At 44.3% G+C, this 22,417-nt stretch overlaps 1 protein-coding gene across 2 annotated transcripts in view; it reads left to right on the top strand.

Annotated features, from left to right (window-relative positions):
- LOC115127923 (divergent protein kinase domain 2A) overlaps positions 1-22,417 on the top strand; it is a 92,521-nt gene that overhangs the window by 52,400 nt on the left and 17,704 nt on the right. For both annotated transcript variants that reach the window (XR_010460441.1, XM_065006865.1), the window contains exon 3: positions 9,681-9,984. Coding sequence is in view for 1 of the 2 variants with exons in the window: in XM_065006865.1 (XP_064862937.1) it covers positions 9,681-9,984 (304 nt within the window). In the remaining variant the exon portion in view is untranslated. The remainder of the gene's footprint in view (positions 1-9,680; positions 9,985-22,417) is intronic.

The raw sequence follows: 22,417 nt of genomic DNA, 5'->3' as shown, positions 1-22,417 counted from the left end.
CAGCTCCGTAACAACTCAAACCATCGACTGCCTGCTGTGGCTGTGTTGTTATCAAAGCCTGTGATACCAACACAGCCTCACTCTGTAATTTACACTCTCCAATTGAATTTGTATTTATTATGGATCCCCATTAGTTCCTGCCAAGGCAGCAGCTACTCTTCCTGGGGTTTATTATGGATCCCCATTAGTTCCTGTTGCCAAGGCAGCAGCTACTCTTCCTGGGGTTTATTATGGATCCCCATTAGTTCCTGTTGCCAAGGCAGCAGCTACTCTTCCTGGGGTTTATTAAGGATCCCCATTAGTTCCTGCCAAGGCAGCAGCTACTCTTCCTGGGGTTTATTATGGATCCCCATTAGTTCCTGACAAGGCAGCAGCTACTCTTCCTGGGGTTTATTATGGATCCCCATTAGTTCCTGTCAAGGCAGCAGATACTCTTCCTGGGGTTTATTATGGATCCCCATTAGTTCCTGCCAAGGCAGCAGATACTCTTCCTGGGGTTTATTATGGATCCCCATTAGTTCCTGCCAAGGCAGCAGCTACTCTTCCTGGGGTTTATTATGTATCCCCATTAGTTCCTGTCAAGGCAGCAGCTACTCTTCCTGGGGTTTATTATGGATCCCCATTAGTTCCTGTCAAGGCAGCAGCTACTCTTCCTGTGGTTTATTAAGGATCCCCATTAGTTCCTGACAAGGCAGCAGCTACTCTTCCTGGGGTTTATTATGGATCCCCATTAGTTCCTGTCAAGGCAGCAGCTACTCTTCCTGGGGTTTATTATGGATCCCCATTAGTTCCTGTCAAGGCAGCAGCTACTCTTCCTGGGGTTTATTATGGATCCCCATTAGTTCCTGTCAAGGCAGCAGCTACTCTTCCTGGGGTTTAATATGTATCCCCATTAGTTCCTGTCAAGGCAGCAGCTACTCTTCCTGGGGTTTATTATGGATCCCCATTAGTTCCTGTCAAGGCGGCAGCTACTCTTCCTGGGGTTTATTATGGATCCCCATTAGTTCCTGCCAAGGCGGCAGCTACTCTTCCTGGGGTTTATTATGGATCCCCATTAGTTCCTGCCAAGGCAGCAGCTACTCTTCCTGGGGTTTATTATGGATCCCCATTAGTTCCTGCCAAGGCGGCAGCTACTCTTCCTGGGGTTTATTATGGATCCCCATTAGTTCCTGTTGCCAAGGCAGCAGCTACTCTTCCTGGGGTTTATTATGGATCCCCATTAGTTCCTGTTGCCAAGGCAGCAGCTACTCTTCCTGGGGTTTATTATGGATCCCCATTAGTTCCTGCCAAGGCGGCAGCTACTCTTCCTGGGGTTTGTTATGGATCCCCATTAGTTCCTGCCAAGGCGGCAGCTACTCTTCCTGGGGTTTATTATGGATCCCCATTAGTTCCTGCCAAGGCGGCAGCTACTCTTCCTGGGGTTTATTATGGATCCCCATTAGTTCCTACCAAGGCAGCAGCTACTCTTCCTGGGGTTTAGTATGGATCCCCATTAGTTCCTGTCAAGGCAGCAGCTACTCTTCCTGGGGTTTAATATGTATCCCCATTAGTTCCTGTCAAGGCAGCAGCTACTCTTCCTGGGGTTTATTATGGATCCCCATTAGTTCCTGACAAGGCAGCAGCTACTCTTCCTGGGGTTTATTATGGACCCCCATTAGTTCCTGACAAGGCAGCAGCTACTCTTCCTGGGGTTTATTATGGATCCCCATTAGTTCCTGCCAAGGCAGCAGCTACTCTTCCTGGGGTTTATTATGGATCCCCATTAGTTCCTGCCAAGGCAGCAGCTACTCTTCCTGGGGTTTATTATGGATCCCCATTAGTTCCTGTCAAGGCAGCAGCTACTCTCCCTGGGGTTTATTATGGATCCCCATTAGTTCCTGCCAGGGCAGCAGCTACTCTTCCTGGGGTTTATTATGGATCCCCATTAGTTCCTGTCAAGGCAGCAGCTACTCTTCCTGGGGTTTATTATGGATCCCCATTAGTTCCTGACAAGGCAGCAGCTACTCTTCCTGGGGTTTATTATGTATCCCCATTAGTTCCTGCCAAGGCAGCAGCTACTCTTCCTGGGGTTTATTATGGATCCCCATTAGTTCCTGTCAAGGCAGCAGCTACTCTTCCTGGGGTTTATTATGGATCCCCATTAGTTCCTGTCAAGGCAGCAGCTACTCTTCCTGGGGTTTATTATGGATCCCCATTAGTTCCTGCCAAGGCAGCAGATACTCTTCCTGGGGTTTATTATGGATCCCCATTAGTTCCTGCCAAGGCAGCAGCTACTCTTCCTGGGGTTTATTATGGATCCCCATTAGTTCCTGTCAAGGCAGCAGCTACTCTTCCTGGGGTTTATTATGGATCCCCATTAGTTCCTGCCAAGGCAGCAGCTACTCTTCCTGGGGTTTATTTTAGATCCCCATTAGTTCCTGCCAAGGCAGCAGCTACTCTTCCTGGGGTTTATTATGGATCCCCATTAGTTCCTGCCAAGGCAGCAGCTACTCTTCCTGGGGTTTATTATGGATCCCCATTAGTTCCTGCCAAGGCAGCAGCTACTCTTCCTGGGGTTTATTATGGATCCCTATTAGTTCCTGCCAAGGCAGCAGCTACTCTTCCTGGGGTTTATTATGGATCCCCATTAGTTCCTGACAAGGCAGCAGCTACTCTTCCTGGGGTTTATTATGGATCCCCATTAGTTCCTGTCAAGGCAGCAGCTACTCTTCCTGGGGTTTATTATGGATCCCCATTAGTTCCTGACAAGGCAGCAGCTACTCTTCCTGGGGTTTATTATGTATCCCCATTAGTTCCTGCCAAGGCAGCAGCTACTCTTCCTGGGGTTTATTATGGATCCCCATTAGTTCCTGACAAGGCAGCAGCTACTCTTCCTGGGGTTTATTATGGATCCCCATTAGTTCCTGCCAAGGCAGCAGCTACTCTTCCTGGGGTTTATTATGTATCCCCATTAGTTCCTGTCAAGGCAGCAGCTACTCTTCCTGTGGTTTATTATGGATCCCCATTAGTTCCTGTCAAGGCAGCAGCTACTCTTCCTGGGGTTTATTATGGATCCCCATTAGTTCCTGACAAGGCAGCAGCTACTCTTCCTGGGGTTTATTATGGATCCCCATTAGTTCCTGACAAGGCAGCAGCTACTCTTCCTGGGGTTTATTATGGATCCCCATTAGTTCCTGACAAGGCAGCAGCTACTCTTCCTGGGGTTTATTATGGATCCCCATTAGTTCCTGACAAGGCAGCAGCTACTCTTCCTGGGGTTTATTATGGATCCCCATTAGTTCCTGTCAAGGCAGCAGCTACTCTTCCTGTGGTTTATTAAGGATCCCCATTAGTTCCTGCCAAGGCAGCAGCTACTCTTCCTGGGGTTTATTATGGATCCCCATTAGTTCCTGACAAGGCAGCAGCTACTCTTCCTGGGGTTTATTATGGATCCCCATTAGTTCCTGCCAAGGCAGCAGCTACTCTTCCTGGGGTTTATTATGGATCCCCATTAGTTCCTGACAAGGCAGCAGCTACTCTTCCTGGGGTTTATTATGGATCCCCATTAGTTCCTGCCAAGGCAGCAGCTATCTTCCTGGGGTTTATTATGTATCCCCATTAGTTCCTGTCAAGGCAGCAGCTACTCTTCCTGGGGTTTATTATGGATCCCCATTAGTTCCTGCCAAGGCAGCAGCTACTCTTCCTGGGGTTTATTATGTATCCCCATTAGTTCCTGTCAAGGCAGCAGCTACTCTTCCTGGGGTTTATTATGGATCCCCATTAGTTCCTGCCAAGGCAGCAGCTACTCTTCCTGGGGTTTATTATGGATCCCCATTAGTTCCTGTCAAGGCAGCAGCTACTCTTCCTGGGGTTTATTATGGATCCCCATTAGTTCCTGCCAAGGCAGCAGCTACTCTTCCTGGGGTTTATTAGGATCCCCATTAGTTCCTGACAAGGCAGCAGCTACTCTTCCTGGGGTCCGGCAAAGTTAAGGTAGTTATACAGTTTTAAAACGTTACAAAACATTCACGACAGAATCAGTAAGTGTTTGCCCTCAGACCCATACTCCACTACCACATATCTACAACACAGTGTGTTCCCTCAGACCCATACTCCACTACCACATATCTACAACACAGTGTTTGACCCATACTCCACTACCACATATCTACAACACAGTGTGTTCCCTCAGACCCATACTCCACTACCACATATCTACAACACAGTGTTTGCCCTCAGACCCATACTCCACTACCACATATCTACAACACAGTGTTTGCCCTCAGACCCATACTCCACTACCACATATCTACAACACAGTGTGTTCCCTCAGACCCATACTCCACTACCACATATCTACAACACAGTGTGTTCCCTCAGACCCATACTCCACTACCACATATCTACAACACAGTGTGTTCCCTCAGACCCATACTCCACTACCACATATCTACAACACAGTGTGTTCCCTCAGACCCATACTCCACTACCACATATCTACAACACAGTGTTTGCCCTCAGACCCATACTCCACTACCACATATCTACAACACAGTGTGTTCCCTCAGACCCATACTCCACTACCACATATCTACAACACAGTGTTTGCCCTCAGACCCATACTCCACTACCACATATCTACAACACAGTGTGTTCCCTCAGACCCATACTCCACTACCACATATCTACAACACAGTGTTTGCCCTCAGACCCATACTCCACTACCACATATCTACAACACAGTGTTTGCCCTCAGACCCATACTCCACTACCACATATCTACAACACAGTGTGTTCCCTCAGACCCATACTCCACTACCACATATCTACAACACAGTGTGTTCCCTCAGACCCATACTCCACTACCACATATCTACAACACAGTGTTTGCCCTCAGACCCATACTCCACTACACATATCTACAACACAGTGTGTTGCCCTCAGACCCATACTCCACTACCACATATCTACAACACAGTGTTTGCCCTCAGACCCATACTCCACTACCACATATCTACAACACAGTGTTTGCCCTCAGACCCATACACTACCACATATCTACAACACAGTGTTTGCCCTCAGACCCATACTCCACTACCACATATCTACAACACAGTGTGTTCCCTCAGACCCATACTCCACTACCACATATCTACAACACAGTGTGTTCCCTCAGACCCATACTCCACTACCACATATCTACAACACAGTGTGTTCCTCAGACCCATACTCCACTACCACATATCTACAACACAGTGTGTTCCCTCAGACCCATACTCCACTACCACATATCTACAACACAGTGTGTTCCCTCAGACCCATACTCCACTACCACATATCTACAACACAGTGTGTTCCCTCAGACCCATACTCCACTACCACATATCTACAACACAGTGTGTTCCCTCAGACCCATACTCCACTACCACATATCTACAACACAAAATCTGTGTGTACGTGTGTGTGCATAGTGTGCGTATGTTATTGTGTGTGTATTGCATGTGTCTGTGCCTATGTTTGTGTTGCTTCACTGTCCCCTCTGTTCCATAAGGTGTATTTTCATCTGTTTTTTAAATCTGATTCTCCTGCTGCATCAGTTACCTGATGTGGAATAGAGTTCCATGTAGTCATGGCTCTATGTAGTACTGTGGAATAGAGTTCCATGTAGTCATGGCTCTATGTAGTGCTGTGGAATAGAGTTCCATGTAGTCATGGCTCTATGTAGTACTGTGGAATAGAGTTCCATGTAGTCATGGCTCTATGCAGTACTGTGGAATAGAGTTCCATGTAGTCATGTCTCTATGTAGTACTGTGGAATAGAGTTCCATGTAGTCATGGCTCTATGTAGTACTGTGGAATAGAGTTCCATGTAGTCATGGCTCTATGTAGTGCTGTGGAATAGAGTTCCATGTAGTCATGGCTCTATGTAGTGCTGTGGAATAGAGTTCCATGTAGTCATGGCTCTATGTAGTACTGTGGAATAGAGTTCCATGTAGTCATGGCTCTATGTAGTACTGTGGAATAGAGTTCCATGTAGTCATGGCTCTATGTAGTACTGTGGAATAGAGTTCCATGTAGTCGTGGCTCTATGTAGTACTGTGGAATAGAGTTCCATGTAGTCGTGGCTCTATGTAGTACTGTGGAATAGAGTTCCATGTAGTCGTGGCTCTATGTAGTACTGTGGAATAGAGTTCCATGTAGTCGTGGCTCTATGTAGTACTGTGGAATAGAGTTCCATGTAGTCGTGGCTCTATGTAGTACTGTGGAATAGAGTTCCATGTAGTCGTGGCTCTATGTAGTACTGTGGAATAGAGTTCCATGTAGTCGTGGCTCTATGTAGTACTGTGGAATAGAGTTCCATGTAGTCGTGGCTCTATGTAGTACTGTGGAATAGAGTTCCATGTAGTCATGGCTCTATGTAGTACTGTGGAATAGAGTTCCATGTAGTCATGGCTCTATGTAGTACTGTGGAATAGAGTTCCATGTAGTCATGGCTCTATGTAGTACTGTGGAATAGAGTTCCATGTAGTCATGGCTCTATGTAGTACTGTGGAATAGAGTTCCATGTAGTCATGGCTCTATGTAGTACTGTGGAATAGAGTTCCATGTAGCCATGGCTCTATGTAGTACTGTGGAATAGAGTTCCATGTAGCCATGGCTCTATGTAGTACTGTGGAATAGAGTTCCATGTAGTCATGGCTCTATGTAGTACTGTGGAATAGAGTTCCATGTAGTCATGGCTCTATGTAGTACTGTGGAATAGAGTTCCATGTAGTCATGGCTCTATGTAGTACTGTGGAATAGAGTTACATGTAGCCATGGCTCTATGTAGTACTGTGGAATAGAGTTACATGTAGCCATGGCTCTATGTAGTACTGTGGAATAGAGTTACATGTAGCCATGGCTCTATGTAGTCCTGTGGAATAGAGTTACATGTAGCCATGGCTCTATGTAGTACTGTGGAATAGAGTTCCATGTAGCCATGGCTCTATGTAGTACTGTGCGCCTCCCATAGTCTGGACTTGGGGACTGTGAAGAGGTCTTGTGGGGTATGCATGGGTGTCTGAGCTGTGTGTTAGTAGTTTAGACAGTTTAAATCTCGGTGCATTCAACATGTCAACACTTCTTACAATAACAAGTAGTGATGAAGTCAATCTCTCCTCCACTTTGAGCCATGAGAGATGTACTGTACATCATACTTTACATCTATATTATTAATGTTTGCTCTCCGTGTACATTGAAGGGCCAGCTGTGCTGCTCTGTTCTGAGCTAACAGTGGACAGTAGTCCAGGTGCAACAAACCTAGGGCCTGTAGGACCTGCCTTGTTGTTAGTGCTGTTAGGAAGGTAGAAACTAGGGCCTGTAGGACCTGCCTTGTTGACAGTGCTGTTAAGAAGGTAGAAACTAGGGCCTGTAGGTCCTGCCTTGTTGATAGTGTTGTTATGAAGGTAGAAACTAGTGCCTGTAGGTCCTGCCTTGTTGACAGTGCTGTTAAGAAGGTAGAAACTAGGGCCTGTAGGTCCTGCCTTGTTGACAGTGCTGTTAAGAAGGTAGAAACTAGGGCCTGTAGGTCCTGCCTTGTTGACAGTGCTGTTAAGAAGGTAGAAACTATGGCCTGTAGGACCTGCCTTGTTGATAGTGTTGTTAAGAAGGTAGAAACTAGGGCCTGTAGGTCCTGCCTTGTTGACAGTGCTGTTAAGAAGGCAGAGCAGCGCTTTATTATGGACAGACTTCTCCCCATCTTAGCTACTGTTGTATCAATATGTTTCAACCATGACAGTTTACAATCCAGGGTTACTCCAAGCAGTTTAGTCATCTCAACTCGCTCAATTTCCACATTATTTATTCAACGTTTTAGTTGAGGTTTAGGGTTTAGGGAATGATCTGTCCCAAATGCAATGCTTTTAGTGTTGGAAATATTTAGGACTAACGTATTCCTTGCCACCCACTCTGAAACTAACTGCAGCTTTTTTGTTAAGTGTCATTTCAGTTGCTGTGGTAGCTGATGTGTAAAGTGTTGTCATCCGCATACATAGACACTCTGGCTTTACTCAAAGTGCATGTCATTAGTCAAGATTGAAAAGTTAGGGGCCTAGACAGCTGCCCTGGGGAATTCCTGATTCTACCTGGATTATGTTGGAGAGGCTTCCATTAAAGAACAACCTCTGTGTTCTGTTAGACAGGTAACTCTTTATCCACATTATAGCAGGGGATGTAAAGCCATAACACACACGTTTTTCCAGCAGCAGACTATGATCGATAATGTCAAAAGCCGCACTGAAGTCTGATTAAAAAATATTGTGGGGGCTGTTTTGTTAATTTCTTTCAGCCAATCATGAGTCATTAGTGTAAGTGCTGTGCTTGTTGAATGTCCTTCCCTATAAGCGTGCTGAAAGTCTGTCAATTTGTTTCCTGTAAAATAGCATTGTATCTGGTCAAACACCATTTGTTCCAGAAGTTTACTAAGGGTTGGTAACAGGCTGATTGGTCGGCTATTTGAGCCAGTAAAGGGGTCTTTACTATTCTTGGGTAGCGGAATGACTTTAGCTTCCCTCCAGGCCTGAGGGCACACACTCTCTAGTAGGTTTGGATTGAAGATATGTCAAATAGGAGTGGCAATATCATCCTCTATTATCTTCAGTAATTTTCCATCCAAGTTGTCAGACCCCGGTGGCTTGTCATTGTTGATAGACAACAATCATTGTTTCACCTCTTCCACACTCACTTTACGGAATTCAAAAGTACAATTATTGTCTTTCATAATTTGTTCAGATATACTTGGATGTGTAGTGTCCAGCGTTTGTATGCTGGCAATGTCATGCCTAAATGTTCTAATATTGCCAATGAAGAAAGAAAAAAAAGAAAAAACGATGTAGTTATCAGTGGGTTTTGTAATGAATGAGCCATCTGATTCAATGAATGACAGCCATTGGTGTTACTGTATTTGTAATTATAATGGACTGTTTTACTGTAGCTGAGGGCTCCACACAAGCCATGCTACATCCACATGTCATACTTTGTGTTTTTCTGTGTTAATATCCCACCGACTCTGCCAATATCAGGCAAAGACTTCTACATTATAACTGTGTATTAATATCCTCTTCCTTCCTCCTCTCTTCTCAAATGATCTTCATCCCTCCTATGTCCCCCAATATCTCTTCATATGGTGATGTTTTTCCTGTTTTAAATGACAACAGCACTTCTTCCTTCAGAGACCAGGGTTCCAACCCTTCTTTCCTCCATACCGCTTTCTCCTAATAACCAACATCCCTCCTTTCTCCTAATAGCCAACATCCCTCCTTTCTCCTAATAGCCAACATCCCTCCTTTCTCCTAATAGCCAACATCCCTCCTCCTTTCTCCTAATAGCCAACATCCCTCCTCCTTTCTCCTAATAGCCAACATCCTTTCTCCTAATAGCCAACATCCTTTCTCCTAATAGCCAACATCCTTTCTCCTAATAGCCAACATCCTTTCTCCTAATAGCCAACATCCTTTCTCCTAATAGCCAACATCCTTTCTCCTAATAGCCAACATCCCTCCTCCTTTCTCCTAATAGCCAACATCCCTCCTCCTTTCTCCTAATAGCCAACATCCCTCCTCCTTTCTCCTAATAGCCAACATCCCTCCTCCTTTCTCCTAATAGCCAACATCCCTCCTCCTTTCTCCTAATAACCAACATCCCTCCTTCCTCCTCTGCAGAGTTTCCCGTCAGACGAGGGCTGGCCGTTCGCCAAGTACCTGGGAGCGTGTGGTCGCGTGGTGGCGGTGAACTACGTCGGCGAGGAGCTGTGGTCTTTCTACAACGCTCCGTGGGACAAGAGGGTCGACCTGGCCCGACAGCTGATGGACATCGCTGAGCAGCTCACCAACAATGACTTTGACTTCGCCCTCTACCTGCTGGACGTGAGCTTTGATAACTTCGCCGTGGGGCCGCGGGACGGAAAGGTCATCGTGGTGGACGGGGAGAACGTCCTGGTGGCCGACAAGAGACTTATCAAACAGAGTGAGTTGTTATTGGCACACCGCCGGGGGGTTTAAGGTTGCAAAGCTACCAGTAATTTAATCTTTGGCAGTTTTGGTGACTGATTTTATACTTGACAAATGTATACTTTTTTTTTTACATCTGTGTCCATATTGTCCATGAATTTCTAGTGGATAGACCATATTGTTCACGATAAAATAGCCTAAAAAAAAGCATGTAATCAACAATGTAATTATTTAAAATTAGCCCCGCAACTCCTCCAATTATTGGCAAATGTCTATTTCTAGTGATCAGGCTGAATATATGAAGTCTCTCTGTCTGTCTACTGTTTTCTCTGTTGCTATGACACCCAGTGTCTGTGTCCTTTGCGTGTTTGTTGTTCTAATGCCGGTGTGTGTCTTTCCTAGCTATCCTTGTTCTGTTACCACCACCTGCTATCCTTGTTCTGTTACCACCACCTGCTATCCTTGTTCTGTTACCACCACCTGCTGTCCTCTGTCCTTGTTCTGTTACCACCACCTGCTATCCTTGTTCTGTTACCACCACCTGCTATCCTTGTTCTGTTACCACCACCTGCTGTCCTCTGTCCTTGTTCTGTTACCACCACCTGCTATCCTTGTTCTGTTACCACCACCTGCTATCCTTGTTCTGTTACCACCACCTGCTATCCTTGTTCTGTTACCACCACCTGCTGTCCTCTGTCCTTGTTCTGTTACCACCACCTGCGTCCTTGTTCTGTTACCACCACCTGCTGTCCTTGTTCTGTTACCACCACCTGCTGTCCTTGTTCTGTTACCACCACCTGCTGTCCTTGTTCTGTTACCACCACCTGCGTCCTTGTTCTGTTACCACCACCTGCTGTCCTTGTTCTGTTACCACCACCTGCTGTCCTTTTGTTCTGTTACCACCACCTGCGTCCTTGTTCTGTTACCACCACCTGCTGTCCTTGTTCTGTTACCACCACCTGCGTCCTTGTTCTGTTACCACCACCTGCTATCCTTGTTCTGTTACCACCACCTGCTGTCCTCTGTCCTTGTTCTGTTACCACCACCTGCGTCCTTGTTCTGTTACCACCACCTGCTGTCCTTGTTCTGTTACCACCACCTGCTGTCCTTGTTCTGTTACCACCACCTGCGTCCTTGTTCTGTTACCACCACCTGCTGTCCTTGTTCTGTTACCACCACCTGCTGTCCTTTTGTTCTGTTACCACCACCTGCTGTCCCTGTTCTGATACCACCACCTGCTGTCCTTGTTCTGTTACCACCACCTGCTGTCCTTGTTCTGTTACCACCACCTGCTGTCCTTTTGTTCTGTTACCACCACCTGCTGTCCTTTTGTTCTGTTACCACCACCTGCTGTCCTTTTGTTCTGTTACCACCACCTGCTGTCCTTTTGTTCTGTTACCACCACCTGCTGTCCTTTTGTTCTGTTACCACCACCTGCTGTCCTTTTGTTCTGTTACCACCACCTGCTGTCCTTTTGTTCTGTTACCACCACCTGCTGTCCTTTTGTTCTGTTACCACCACCTGCTGTCCTTTTGTTCTGTTACCACCACCTGCTGTCCTTTTGTTCTGTTACCACCACCTGCTATCCTTGTTCTGTTACCACCACCTGCTATCCTTGTTCTGTTACCACCACCTGCTATCCTCGTTCTGTTACCACCACCTGCTATCCTTGTTCTGTTACCACCACCTGCTATCCTTGTTCTGTTACCACCACCTGCTATCCTTGTTCTGTTACCACCACCTGCTATCCTTGTTCTGTTACCACCACCTGCTGTCCTCTGTCCTTGTTCTGTTACCACCACCTGCTGTCCTTGTTCTGTTACCACCACCTGCTGTCCTTTTGTTCTGTTACCACCACCTGCTGTCCCTGTTCTGATACCACCACCTGCTGTCCTTGTTCTGTTACCACCACCTGCTGTCCTTGTTCTGTTACCACCACCTGCTGTCCTTGTTCTGTTACCACCACCTGCTGTCCTTGTTCTGTTACCACCACCTGCTGTCCTTTTGTTCTGTTACCACCACCTGCTGTCCTTTTGTTCTGTTACCACCACCTGCTGTCCTTTTGTTCTGTTACCACCACCTGCTGTCCTTTTGTTCTGTTACCACCACCTGCTGTCCTGTTGTTCTGTTACCACCACCTGCTGTCCTTTTGTTCTGTTACCACCACCTGCTGTCCTTTTGTTCTGTTACCACCACCTGCTGTCCTTTTGTTCTGTTACCAACACCTGCTGTCCCGGTTCTGTTACACTATACTACTATACTACCACACTATACTACCACACTATACTGCCACACTATACTGCCACACTATACTACTATACTACCGCACTATACTACTCCACTACTGCACTATCACACTATACTACTACACTATACTACCACACTACCACACTATACTACCACACTACCACACTATACTACCACACTACCACACTATACTACCACACTACCACACTGTACTACTACACTCCCACACTACACTACCACACTGTACTACTACACTCCCACACTATACTACCACACTACCACACTATACTACTACACTACCACACTATACTACTACACTCCCACACTATACTACCACACTATACTACTACCCTCCCACACTATACTACTACACTCCCACACTATACTACTACACTCCCACACTATACTACTACACTCCCACACTACACTACCACACTGCACTACCACACTGTACTACTACACTCCCACACTATACTCCCACACTATACTCCCACACTATACTACCACACTACACTACTGCACTATCACACTATACTACTACACTATACTACCACACTATACTACCGCACTATACTACTGCACTATACTACCACACTATACTACCACACTACACTACTGCACTATCACACTATACTACTACACTATACTACCACACTATACTACTGCACTATACTCCCACACTATACTACCACACTCCCACACTATACTACCACACTATACTACTGCACTACCACACTATACAACCACACTATACTGCCACACTATACTACCACACTATACTACCACACTACACTACTACACTATACTGCCACACTATACTGCCACACTATACTGCCACACTATACTGCCACACTATACTACCACACTATACTACCACACTATACTACTGCACTACCACACTATACTGCCACACTACACTACCACACTACACTACCACACTACACTGCCACACTATACTCCCACACTATACTACCACACTATACTACTACACTACACTCCCACACTACACTCCCACACTATACTACCACACTATACTACCACACTATACTACTACACTATACTACTACACTCCCACACTACACTCCCACACTACACTCCCACACTATACTACCACACTATACTACCACACTATACTCCCACACTATACTCCCACACTATACTCCCACACTATACTACTACACTATACTCCCACACTATACTCCCACACTATACTCCCACACTATACTACCACACTATACTACCACACTATACTCCCACACTACCACAGTATACTCCCACACTACCACACTATACTCCCACACTATACTCTCACACTACCACACTATACTACCACACTACACTACCACACTACCACAGTATGTATACTCCCACACTACCACACTATACTCTCACACTACCACACTACACTATACTACCACACTACACTACCACACTATACTACTACACTATACTACTACACTCCTAGACTACCACACTACCACACTATACTACTATACTACCACACTATACTACTACACTAACACACTGTACTACTACACTATACTACCACACTATACTACTATACTACCACACTACCACACTATACTACCACACTACCACACTATACTACTACACTACCACACTACACTACCACACTGTACTACTACACTCCCACACTATACTACTACACTACCACACTATACTACTGCACTACCACACTATACTACTGCACTACCACACTGTACTACTACACTCCCACACTACACTACCACACTGTATTACTACACTCCCACACTATACTACCACACTACCACACTATACTACTACACTACCACACTATACTACTACACTCCCACACTATACTACTACCCTCCCACACTATACTACTACCCTCCCACACTATACTACTACCCTCCCACACTATACTACTACACTCCCACACTATACTACTACACTCCCACACTATACTACTACACTCCCACACTATACTACTACACTCCCACACTATACTACTACACTCCCACACTACACTACCACACTGCACTACCACACTGTACTACTACACTCCCACACTATACTACCACACTACACTACCACACTATACTACTACACTCCCGCACTATACTACCACACTACACTACCACACTATACTACCACACTATACTACCACACTACACTCCCACACTATACTACTACCCTCCCACACTATACTACTATACTACCACACTATACTACCAACCTACACTACCACACTATACTACCACACTATACTACCACACTATACTACCACACTATACTACCACACTATACTACCACACTATACTACCACACTACACTACCACACTACACTACCACACTATACTACCACACTACACTACTACACTCCCGCACTATACTACCACACTACACTACCACACTATACTACCACACTACACTCCCACACTATACTACTACCCTCCCACACTATACTACTATACTACCACACTATACTACCAACCTACACTACCACACTATACTACCACACTATACTACCACACTATACTACCACACTATACTACCACACTACACTACCACACTATACTACCACACTACACTACCACACTATACTACCACACTATACTACCACACTATACTACCACACTATACTATACTACCACACTATACTACCACACTATACTACCACACTACACTACCACACTATACTACCACACTATACTACCACACTATACTACACTACCACACTATACTACACTACCACACTATACTACACTACCACACTATACTACACTACCACACTATACTACACTACCACACTATACTACCACACTATACTACCACACTATACTACCACACTATACTACCACACTATACTACCACACTATACTACACTACCACACTATACTATACTACCACACTACACTACCACACTATACTACCACACTATACTACCACACTATACTACACTACCACACTATACTACTACACTACCACACTATACTACCACACTATACTACACTACCACACTATACTACACTACCACACTATACTACACTACCACACTATACTATACTACCACACTACACTACCACACTATACTACCACACTATACTACCACACTATACTATACTACCACACTATACTACTACACTATACTACCACACTATACTATACTACCACACTATACACTATACTACCACACTATACTATACTACCACACTATACTATACTACCACACTATACTATACTACCACACTATACTACCACACTATACTACACTACCACACTATACTACACTATACTACCACACTATACTACACTACCACACTATACTACACTATACTACCACACTATACTACACTAACACTATACTACACTATACTACCACACTATACTACACTACCACACTATACTACACTATACTACCACACTATACTATACTACCACACTATACTACACTACCACACTATACTATACTACCACACTATACTACCACACTACACTACCACACTATACTACCACACTATACTACTACACTATACTACCACACTATACTATACTACCACACTATACTACTACACTATACTACCACACTATACTACACTACCACACTATACTATACTACCACACTATACTATACTACCACACTATACTATACTACCACACTATACTACCACACTATACTACCACACTATACTACCACACTACACTACCACACTATACTACCACACTACACTACTACACTACCACACTATACTACACTACCACACCACACAACATATTTGACACGTGGATTAAACCTGTCTGATGTCAGCATGTGTTTCTCAACCTATCCTCAACCTCTCCTCTCGTACTCAGTAGTATGTCTGATCTAGGTTTGGGCTGGGAGAGGCTCAGGGTGATAGTAATCTCTGTTAACCCACAACTCAAATCTTCAATTGGGTCAGATACATGACCATCCGTGGCAGAAAAGATGCTACAGTTTATCTCACCAGAGATTCGGGCCGTGTTGGTACCTATGGAAAGATGCTACAGTTTATCACAGAGATTCGGGCCGTGTTGTTACCTATGGAAAGATGCTACAGTTTGTCTCAGAGATTCGGGCCGTGTTGGTACCTATGGAAAGATGCTACAGTTTGTCTCACAGAGATTCGGGCCGTGTTGGTACCTATGGAAAGATGCTACAGTTTGTCTCACAGAGATTCGCGCCGTGTTGGTACCTATGGAAAGATGCTACAGTTTATCTCTCAGAGATTCGGGCCGTGTTGGTACCTATGGAAAGATGCTACAGTTTATCTCAGAGATTCGGGCTGTGTTGGTACCTATGGAAAGATGCTACAGTTTGTCTCAGAGATTCGGGCCGTGTTGGTACCTATGGAAAGATGCTACAGTTTATCTCAGAGATTCGGGCCGTGTTGGTTCCTATGGAAAGATGCTACAGTTTGTCTCACAGAGATTCGGGCCGTGTTGGTACCTATGGAAAGATGCTACAGTTTATCTCAGAGATTCGGGCCGTGTTGGTACCTATGGAAAGATGCTACAGTTTAGTGGTTGGGCTTTATGTCCATCATGTACATTACTATGGAAACGATGCACAGATCTTAACTAGATTAAGTTGACATGCTAACTTTGCCCCAGTCTGTCCTTCAAAAGTGATAGCAGCTAAAATAGGTAAACCAAAGTGGAACAAACTTTCATATCTTGTCCATGTAGGAGCCATGCCACTAGTTTCCCCTCTAACACCCCATCTACACACACACACACACACCTCCCCAGCTCTACAGCAGAGGGTGGGAAAGGCCTTTTTAGATGTGTCCACCTGTAGAAATCGTATTACAATTATAAAACCACTGTCTGTGTGGGACTGGTGCCACCGCTGTGCCCTGTGACAGATTGTGTGTGTGTGTGTGTCTGCGTGGGAGAGAGAGATGGTGATGGATCGTGACAAACACACACTGAGATAAAATGCTGGCCAAAGTACAAGGTCTGTCACCACAAAAGAGCAGATGGACACTCACCGTGTGTGTGTGTACACAATGTAGCTTATACAGTGCATTCTGAAAGTATTCAGACCCCTTGACTTTGTCCATATTTTGTTACATTACAGCCTTATTCTAAAAATGATTCAATTGTTATTTTTTTCCTCATCAATCGACACACCATACCCCATAATTACAAAGCAACGACACACCATACCCCATAATTACAAAGCAACAACACACCATACCCCATAATTACAAAGCAACAACACACCATACCCCATAATTACAAAGCAACAACACACCATACCCCATAATTACAAAGCAACAACACACCATACCCCATAATTACAAAGCAACAACACACCATACCCCATAATTACAAAGCAACAACACACCATACCCCATAATTACAAAGCAACAACACACCATACCCCATAATTACAAAGCAACAACACACCACACCCCATAATTACAAAGCAACAACACACCACACCCCATAATTACAAAGCAACAACACACCACACCCCATAATTACAAAGCAACAACAGTTTTTTTATTTTTATTTTTTTTACATTTTTGCTAATTTAACATAAAAAATTAAAAATGAAAAAAACAAGGTGATCAAATATATATTACATTTGATATATTACAACAAATATGTATTACATTTATATATTACAACAAATATATATTACATTTATATATTACAACAAGTATATAATACATTTATATATTACAACAAACATATATTAAATAAAGGTGAAATAAAAATAAAACATAAAACAAATATATATTACAACAAATATATATATTACATTTACATATTACAACAAATGTATATTACATTTATATATTACAACAAATATATATTACATTTATATATTACAACAAATGTATATTCCATTTACATAAGTTTTCAGACCATTTCGTCAGTACTTTATTAAAACACCTTCGGCAGCGATCACAGTCTTCTTCAGTTAGGGTTGTTGTCCTGTTGGAAGGTGAACCTCCGCACCAGTCCGAGGTCCTGAGCTCTTTGGAGCAGGTTTTCATCAAGGATCTCTCTGTACTTTTCTTCGTTCATCGTTGACTCGATAATCATTAGTCTCCCGGTCCCTGCCGCATGATGCCAAATGCCATGGTATTTTGCCTTTATGTAAGTTTTGCACATGTATTCTCTCAACCAGCTTCACCTGGAATGCTTTTCCAACATTCTTGGCGTTTCCACATATGCAGAGCATTTGTTGGCTGCTTTTCCTTCACTCTGCAGTCCAACTCATCCCAAACCATCTCAATTGGGTTGAGGTCGGGTGATTGTGGAGGCCAGGGCATCTGATGCAGCACTCAATCACTCTCCTTCTTGGTCAAATAGCCCTTACACAGCCTGGAGGTGTGTTGAGTCATTGTCCTGTTGAAAAACAAATGATAGTCCCACTAAGTGCAAACCTGATGGAATGGTGAATCACTGCAGAATGCTGTCGTAGCCTTGATGGTTAAGTCTGCGCTGAATTCTAAATAAATCACAAGCAGTGTCACCAGCAAAGCACCATCACACCTCCTCCTCCATGCTTCACTGTTGGAACCACAAAGGCGGAGATCATCCGTTCACCTTCTCTGCATCTCACAAAGACACGGCGGTTGGAACCAAACCAAAGGACAGATTTCCACCAGTCTAATGTCCATTGCTCGTGTTTCTTGGCCCAAACAAGTCTCTTCTTATTATTAGTGTTTAGTTGTGGTTTCTTTGCAGAAATTCGACCATGAAGGCCTGATTCACTCACGCCTTCTCCTCTGAATTGTTGATGTTGAGATGTGTCTGTTACTTGAACTCTGAAGCATTTATTTGGGCTGTAATTTCTGAGGTGCAGTTAAATCTAATGAACTTATCCTCTGCAGCAGAGGTCATTCTGAGTCTTCATTTCCTGTGGCGGCCCTAATGAGAGCCAGTTTCATTATAGCTCTTGATGGTTTTCATGACTGCACTTGAGGAAACTTTAAAACTTGTTGAAATGTTCCAGATTGACTGACCTTCATGTCTTAAAGTAATGATGGACTGTCGTTTCTCTTTGCTTATCTGAGCTGTTCTTGCCATAATATGGACTTGGTATTTTACCAAAATAGTGCCATCTTCTGTATACTACCATGTCACAACACAACTGATGGCTGTTGTTCAGGGACACATTATTCCATTTCTGTTAGTCACATGTCTGTGGAACTTGTTCAGTTTGTCTCAGTTGTTGAATCTTGTTATGTTCATACAAATATTTACACATGTTAAGTTTGAAAATAAACGCAGTTGACAGTGAGAGGACGTTTCTTTTTTTGCTCAGGTTATGTAGATGTAGGGTGGGTGTGTAGGTAGGTGTGTAGGTAGGTGTGTAGGTAGGTGTGTAGGTAGGTGTGTAGGTAGGTGTGTAGGGTGGGTGGGTGGGTGGGTGTGTAGTTAGGTGGGTGGGTAGGTGGGTGGGTAGGTGGGTGGGTAGATAGGGTAGTTAGGTGGGTGGGTGGGTAGGTAGGTACAGTAGGTAGATAGGTACAGTAGGTAGGTGTGTAGGTAGGGTAGTTGGGTGGGTAGGGTAGTTAGGTGGGTAGGTAGGGTAGTTAGGTGGGTGGGTAGGTAGGTGTGTAGATAGGGTAGTTAGGTGGGTGGGTAGGTAGGTACAGTAGGTAGATAGGTACAGTAGTTGGGTGGGAAGGGTAGGGTAGTTGGGTGGGTGGGAAGGGTTGGGTGGGTGGGTGGGTGGGTGGGTAGGTAGGGTAGTTAGGTGGGTGGGTAGGTGGGTGGGTAGGTAGGTGTGTAGATAGGGTAGTTAGGTGGGTGGGTAGGTAGGTGTGTAGATAGGGTAGTTAGGTGGGTGGGTGGGTAGGTAGGTACAGTAGGTAGATAGGTACAGTAGGTAGGTGTGTAGGTAGGGTAGTTGGGTGGGAAGGGTAGGGTAGTTAGGTGGGTGGGTGGGTGGGTGGGTGGGTAGGTAGGGTAGTTAGGTGGGTGGGTAGGTAGGTGTGTAGATAGGGTAGTTAGGTGGGTGGGTAGGTAGGTAGGTGTGTAGGTTGGGTGGGAAGGGTAGGGTAGTTGGGTGGGTGGGTGGGAAGGGTAGGGTAGTTGGGTGGGTGGGTGGGAAGGGTAGGGTAGTTGGGTGGGTGGGTGGGTAGGTAGGGTAGTTAGGTGGGTGGGTGGGTAGGTAGGTGTGTAGATAGGGTAGTTAGGTGGGTGGGTGGGTAGGTAGGTGTGTAGATAGGGTAGGTAGGTACAGTAGGTAGGTAGGTACAGTAGGTAGGTACAGATCTGAGACTGAAAGACACTTAAACCTGAGGTAAAAGGTTGTCTATTTAAATAGAGGCTGATTTGACTTTCAACTCCATCATGCAAACAGCTTCAGCAGGTATCTGGTTTCCTGCCAAAATCACCCCATCTAGGTGTAGTAGAGTCAGTGTAGCTAATAGTAATAATGCTGATTATAGTGTACATGGTACGATATTGCATACCAATAGGAGAGTTTTGCCCCGCTGGCTTTTGTAAAACAAAAGCACACAACACACCGTTTTTCGAAGCTGGTCTGGTAAAATGTAACTGCTTTGTGGTGTGGTACTGGTATTCTGTGTATTTGACCCGATGGCGTCTCGGGGTGATTTGGAACGGAGAGTGAGTGGTGTGAGGAGAATCCTGCTCATCTTTACATGGAGGTGCCTGATATCAGGGTAGGAGGAACTAACCACGCTGTTCCAGCAGTCATTTGAATTGGAAATAATCTGGTTTGTTTGTTTCCTGGTTGGGAAGGAAGGTGATTGGAACACGTTTACATTTTTTAAAATTAGTTTTATTTAACCTTTTAATTCGCTTAAGAACAAATTCTTATTTACAATGACTCAGTTTAAGACGCAACGAAGTACATTAATTTTCCTGTCTTCACCTTGGTGTATAGACCCACACAGTGCCTGAATTCAGAAATAGATTGAATGTTGTTTTTCCTCATCCATCTATATGCAATACCTCATAATGACAGTAAAAACAGATATCTAATTTACATAAGTATTCACATCAATACACATCAATACATGTTACAGTCACCTTTGGTAATGATTACAACTTGCTGGGGAAGTCTAAGAGCTTTGGAAACACATGGATTGTACAAGCTGTTGGTTGTTGATTATTGCTAGACAGCCATATCACTTATGTGATATTTCAGTCATTATATATTTGTGTTATAAATTTAGCAAATTTTTCAAAAAACCTGTTTTTGCTTTGTCATTATGGGGTATTGTGTGTAGTTTAATGGGGGGGGGGGGGGGGGGGCAATTTAATCCATTTTAGAATAAGGCTGTGACCTGACAATGTGGAAAAAGTCAAGGAGTCGGGAAACATTCCGAATGCAACGATACTGTGTTGACATCACATACATTATTAAGCATTTCACACACATTACCCAGATACTGACTGGTCTATAGCAGCTTCCCACCAGAAGGGACTTTAGGTGAGGCAGATGAACCTGTAGCCATATTACTACAACAGTATTTAACATTACCCAGATACTGACTGGTCTATAGCAGCTTCCCACCAGAAGGGACTTTAGGTGAAGCAGATGAACCTGTAGCCATATTACTACAACAGTATTTAACATTACCCAGATACTGACTGGTCTATAGCAGCTTCCCACCAGAATGGGCTTTAGGTGAGGCAGATGAACCTGTAGCCATATTACTACAACAGTATTTAACATTATCCAGATACTGACTGGTCTATAGCAGCTTCCCACCAGAATGGGCTTTAGGTGAGGCAGATGAACCTGTAGCCATATTACTACAACAGTATTTAACATTATCCAGATACTGACTGGTCTATAGCAGCTTCCCACCAGAATGGGCTTTAGGTGAGGCAGATGAACCTGTAGTCATATTACTACAACAGTATTTAACATTATCCAGATACTGACTGGTCTATAGCAGCTTCCCACCAGAAGGGACTTTAGGTGAGACAGATGAACCTGTAGCCATATTACTACAACAGTATTTAACATTATCCAGATACTGACTGGTCTATAGCAGCTTCCCACCAGAATGGGCTTTAGGTGAGGCAGATGAACCTGTAGCCATATTACTACAACAGTATTTAACATTACCCAGATACTGACTGGTCTATAGCAGCTTCCCACCAGAATGGGCTTTAGGTGAGGCAGATGAACCTGTAGCCATATTACTACAACAGTATTTAACATTACCCAGATACTGACTGGTCTATAGCAGCTT

Source organism: Oncorhynchus nerka, linkage group LG22, assembly GCF_034236695.1.
Source record: "Oncorhynchus nerka isolate Pitt River linkage group LG22, Oner_Uvic_2.0, whole genome shotgun sequence".
Classification (NCBI taxonomy): Eukaryota; Metazoa; Chordata; class Actinopteri; order Salmoniformes; family Salmonidae; genus Oncorhynchus; species Oncorhynchus nerka.
This window is presented reverse-complemented; position numbering and strand designations above follow the sequence as displayed.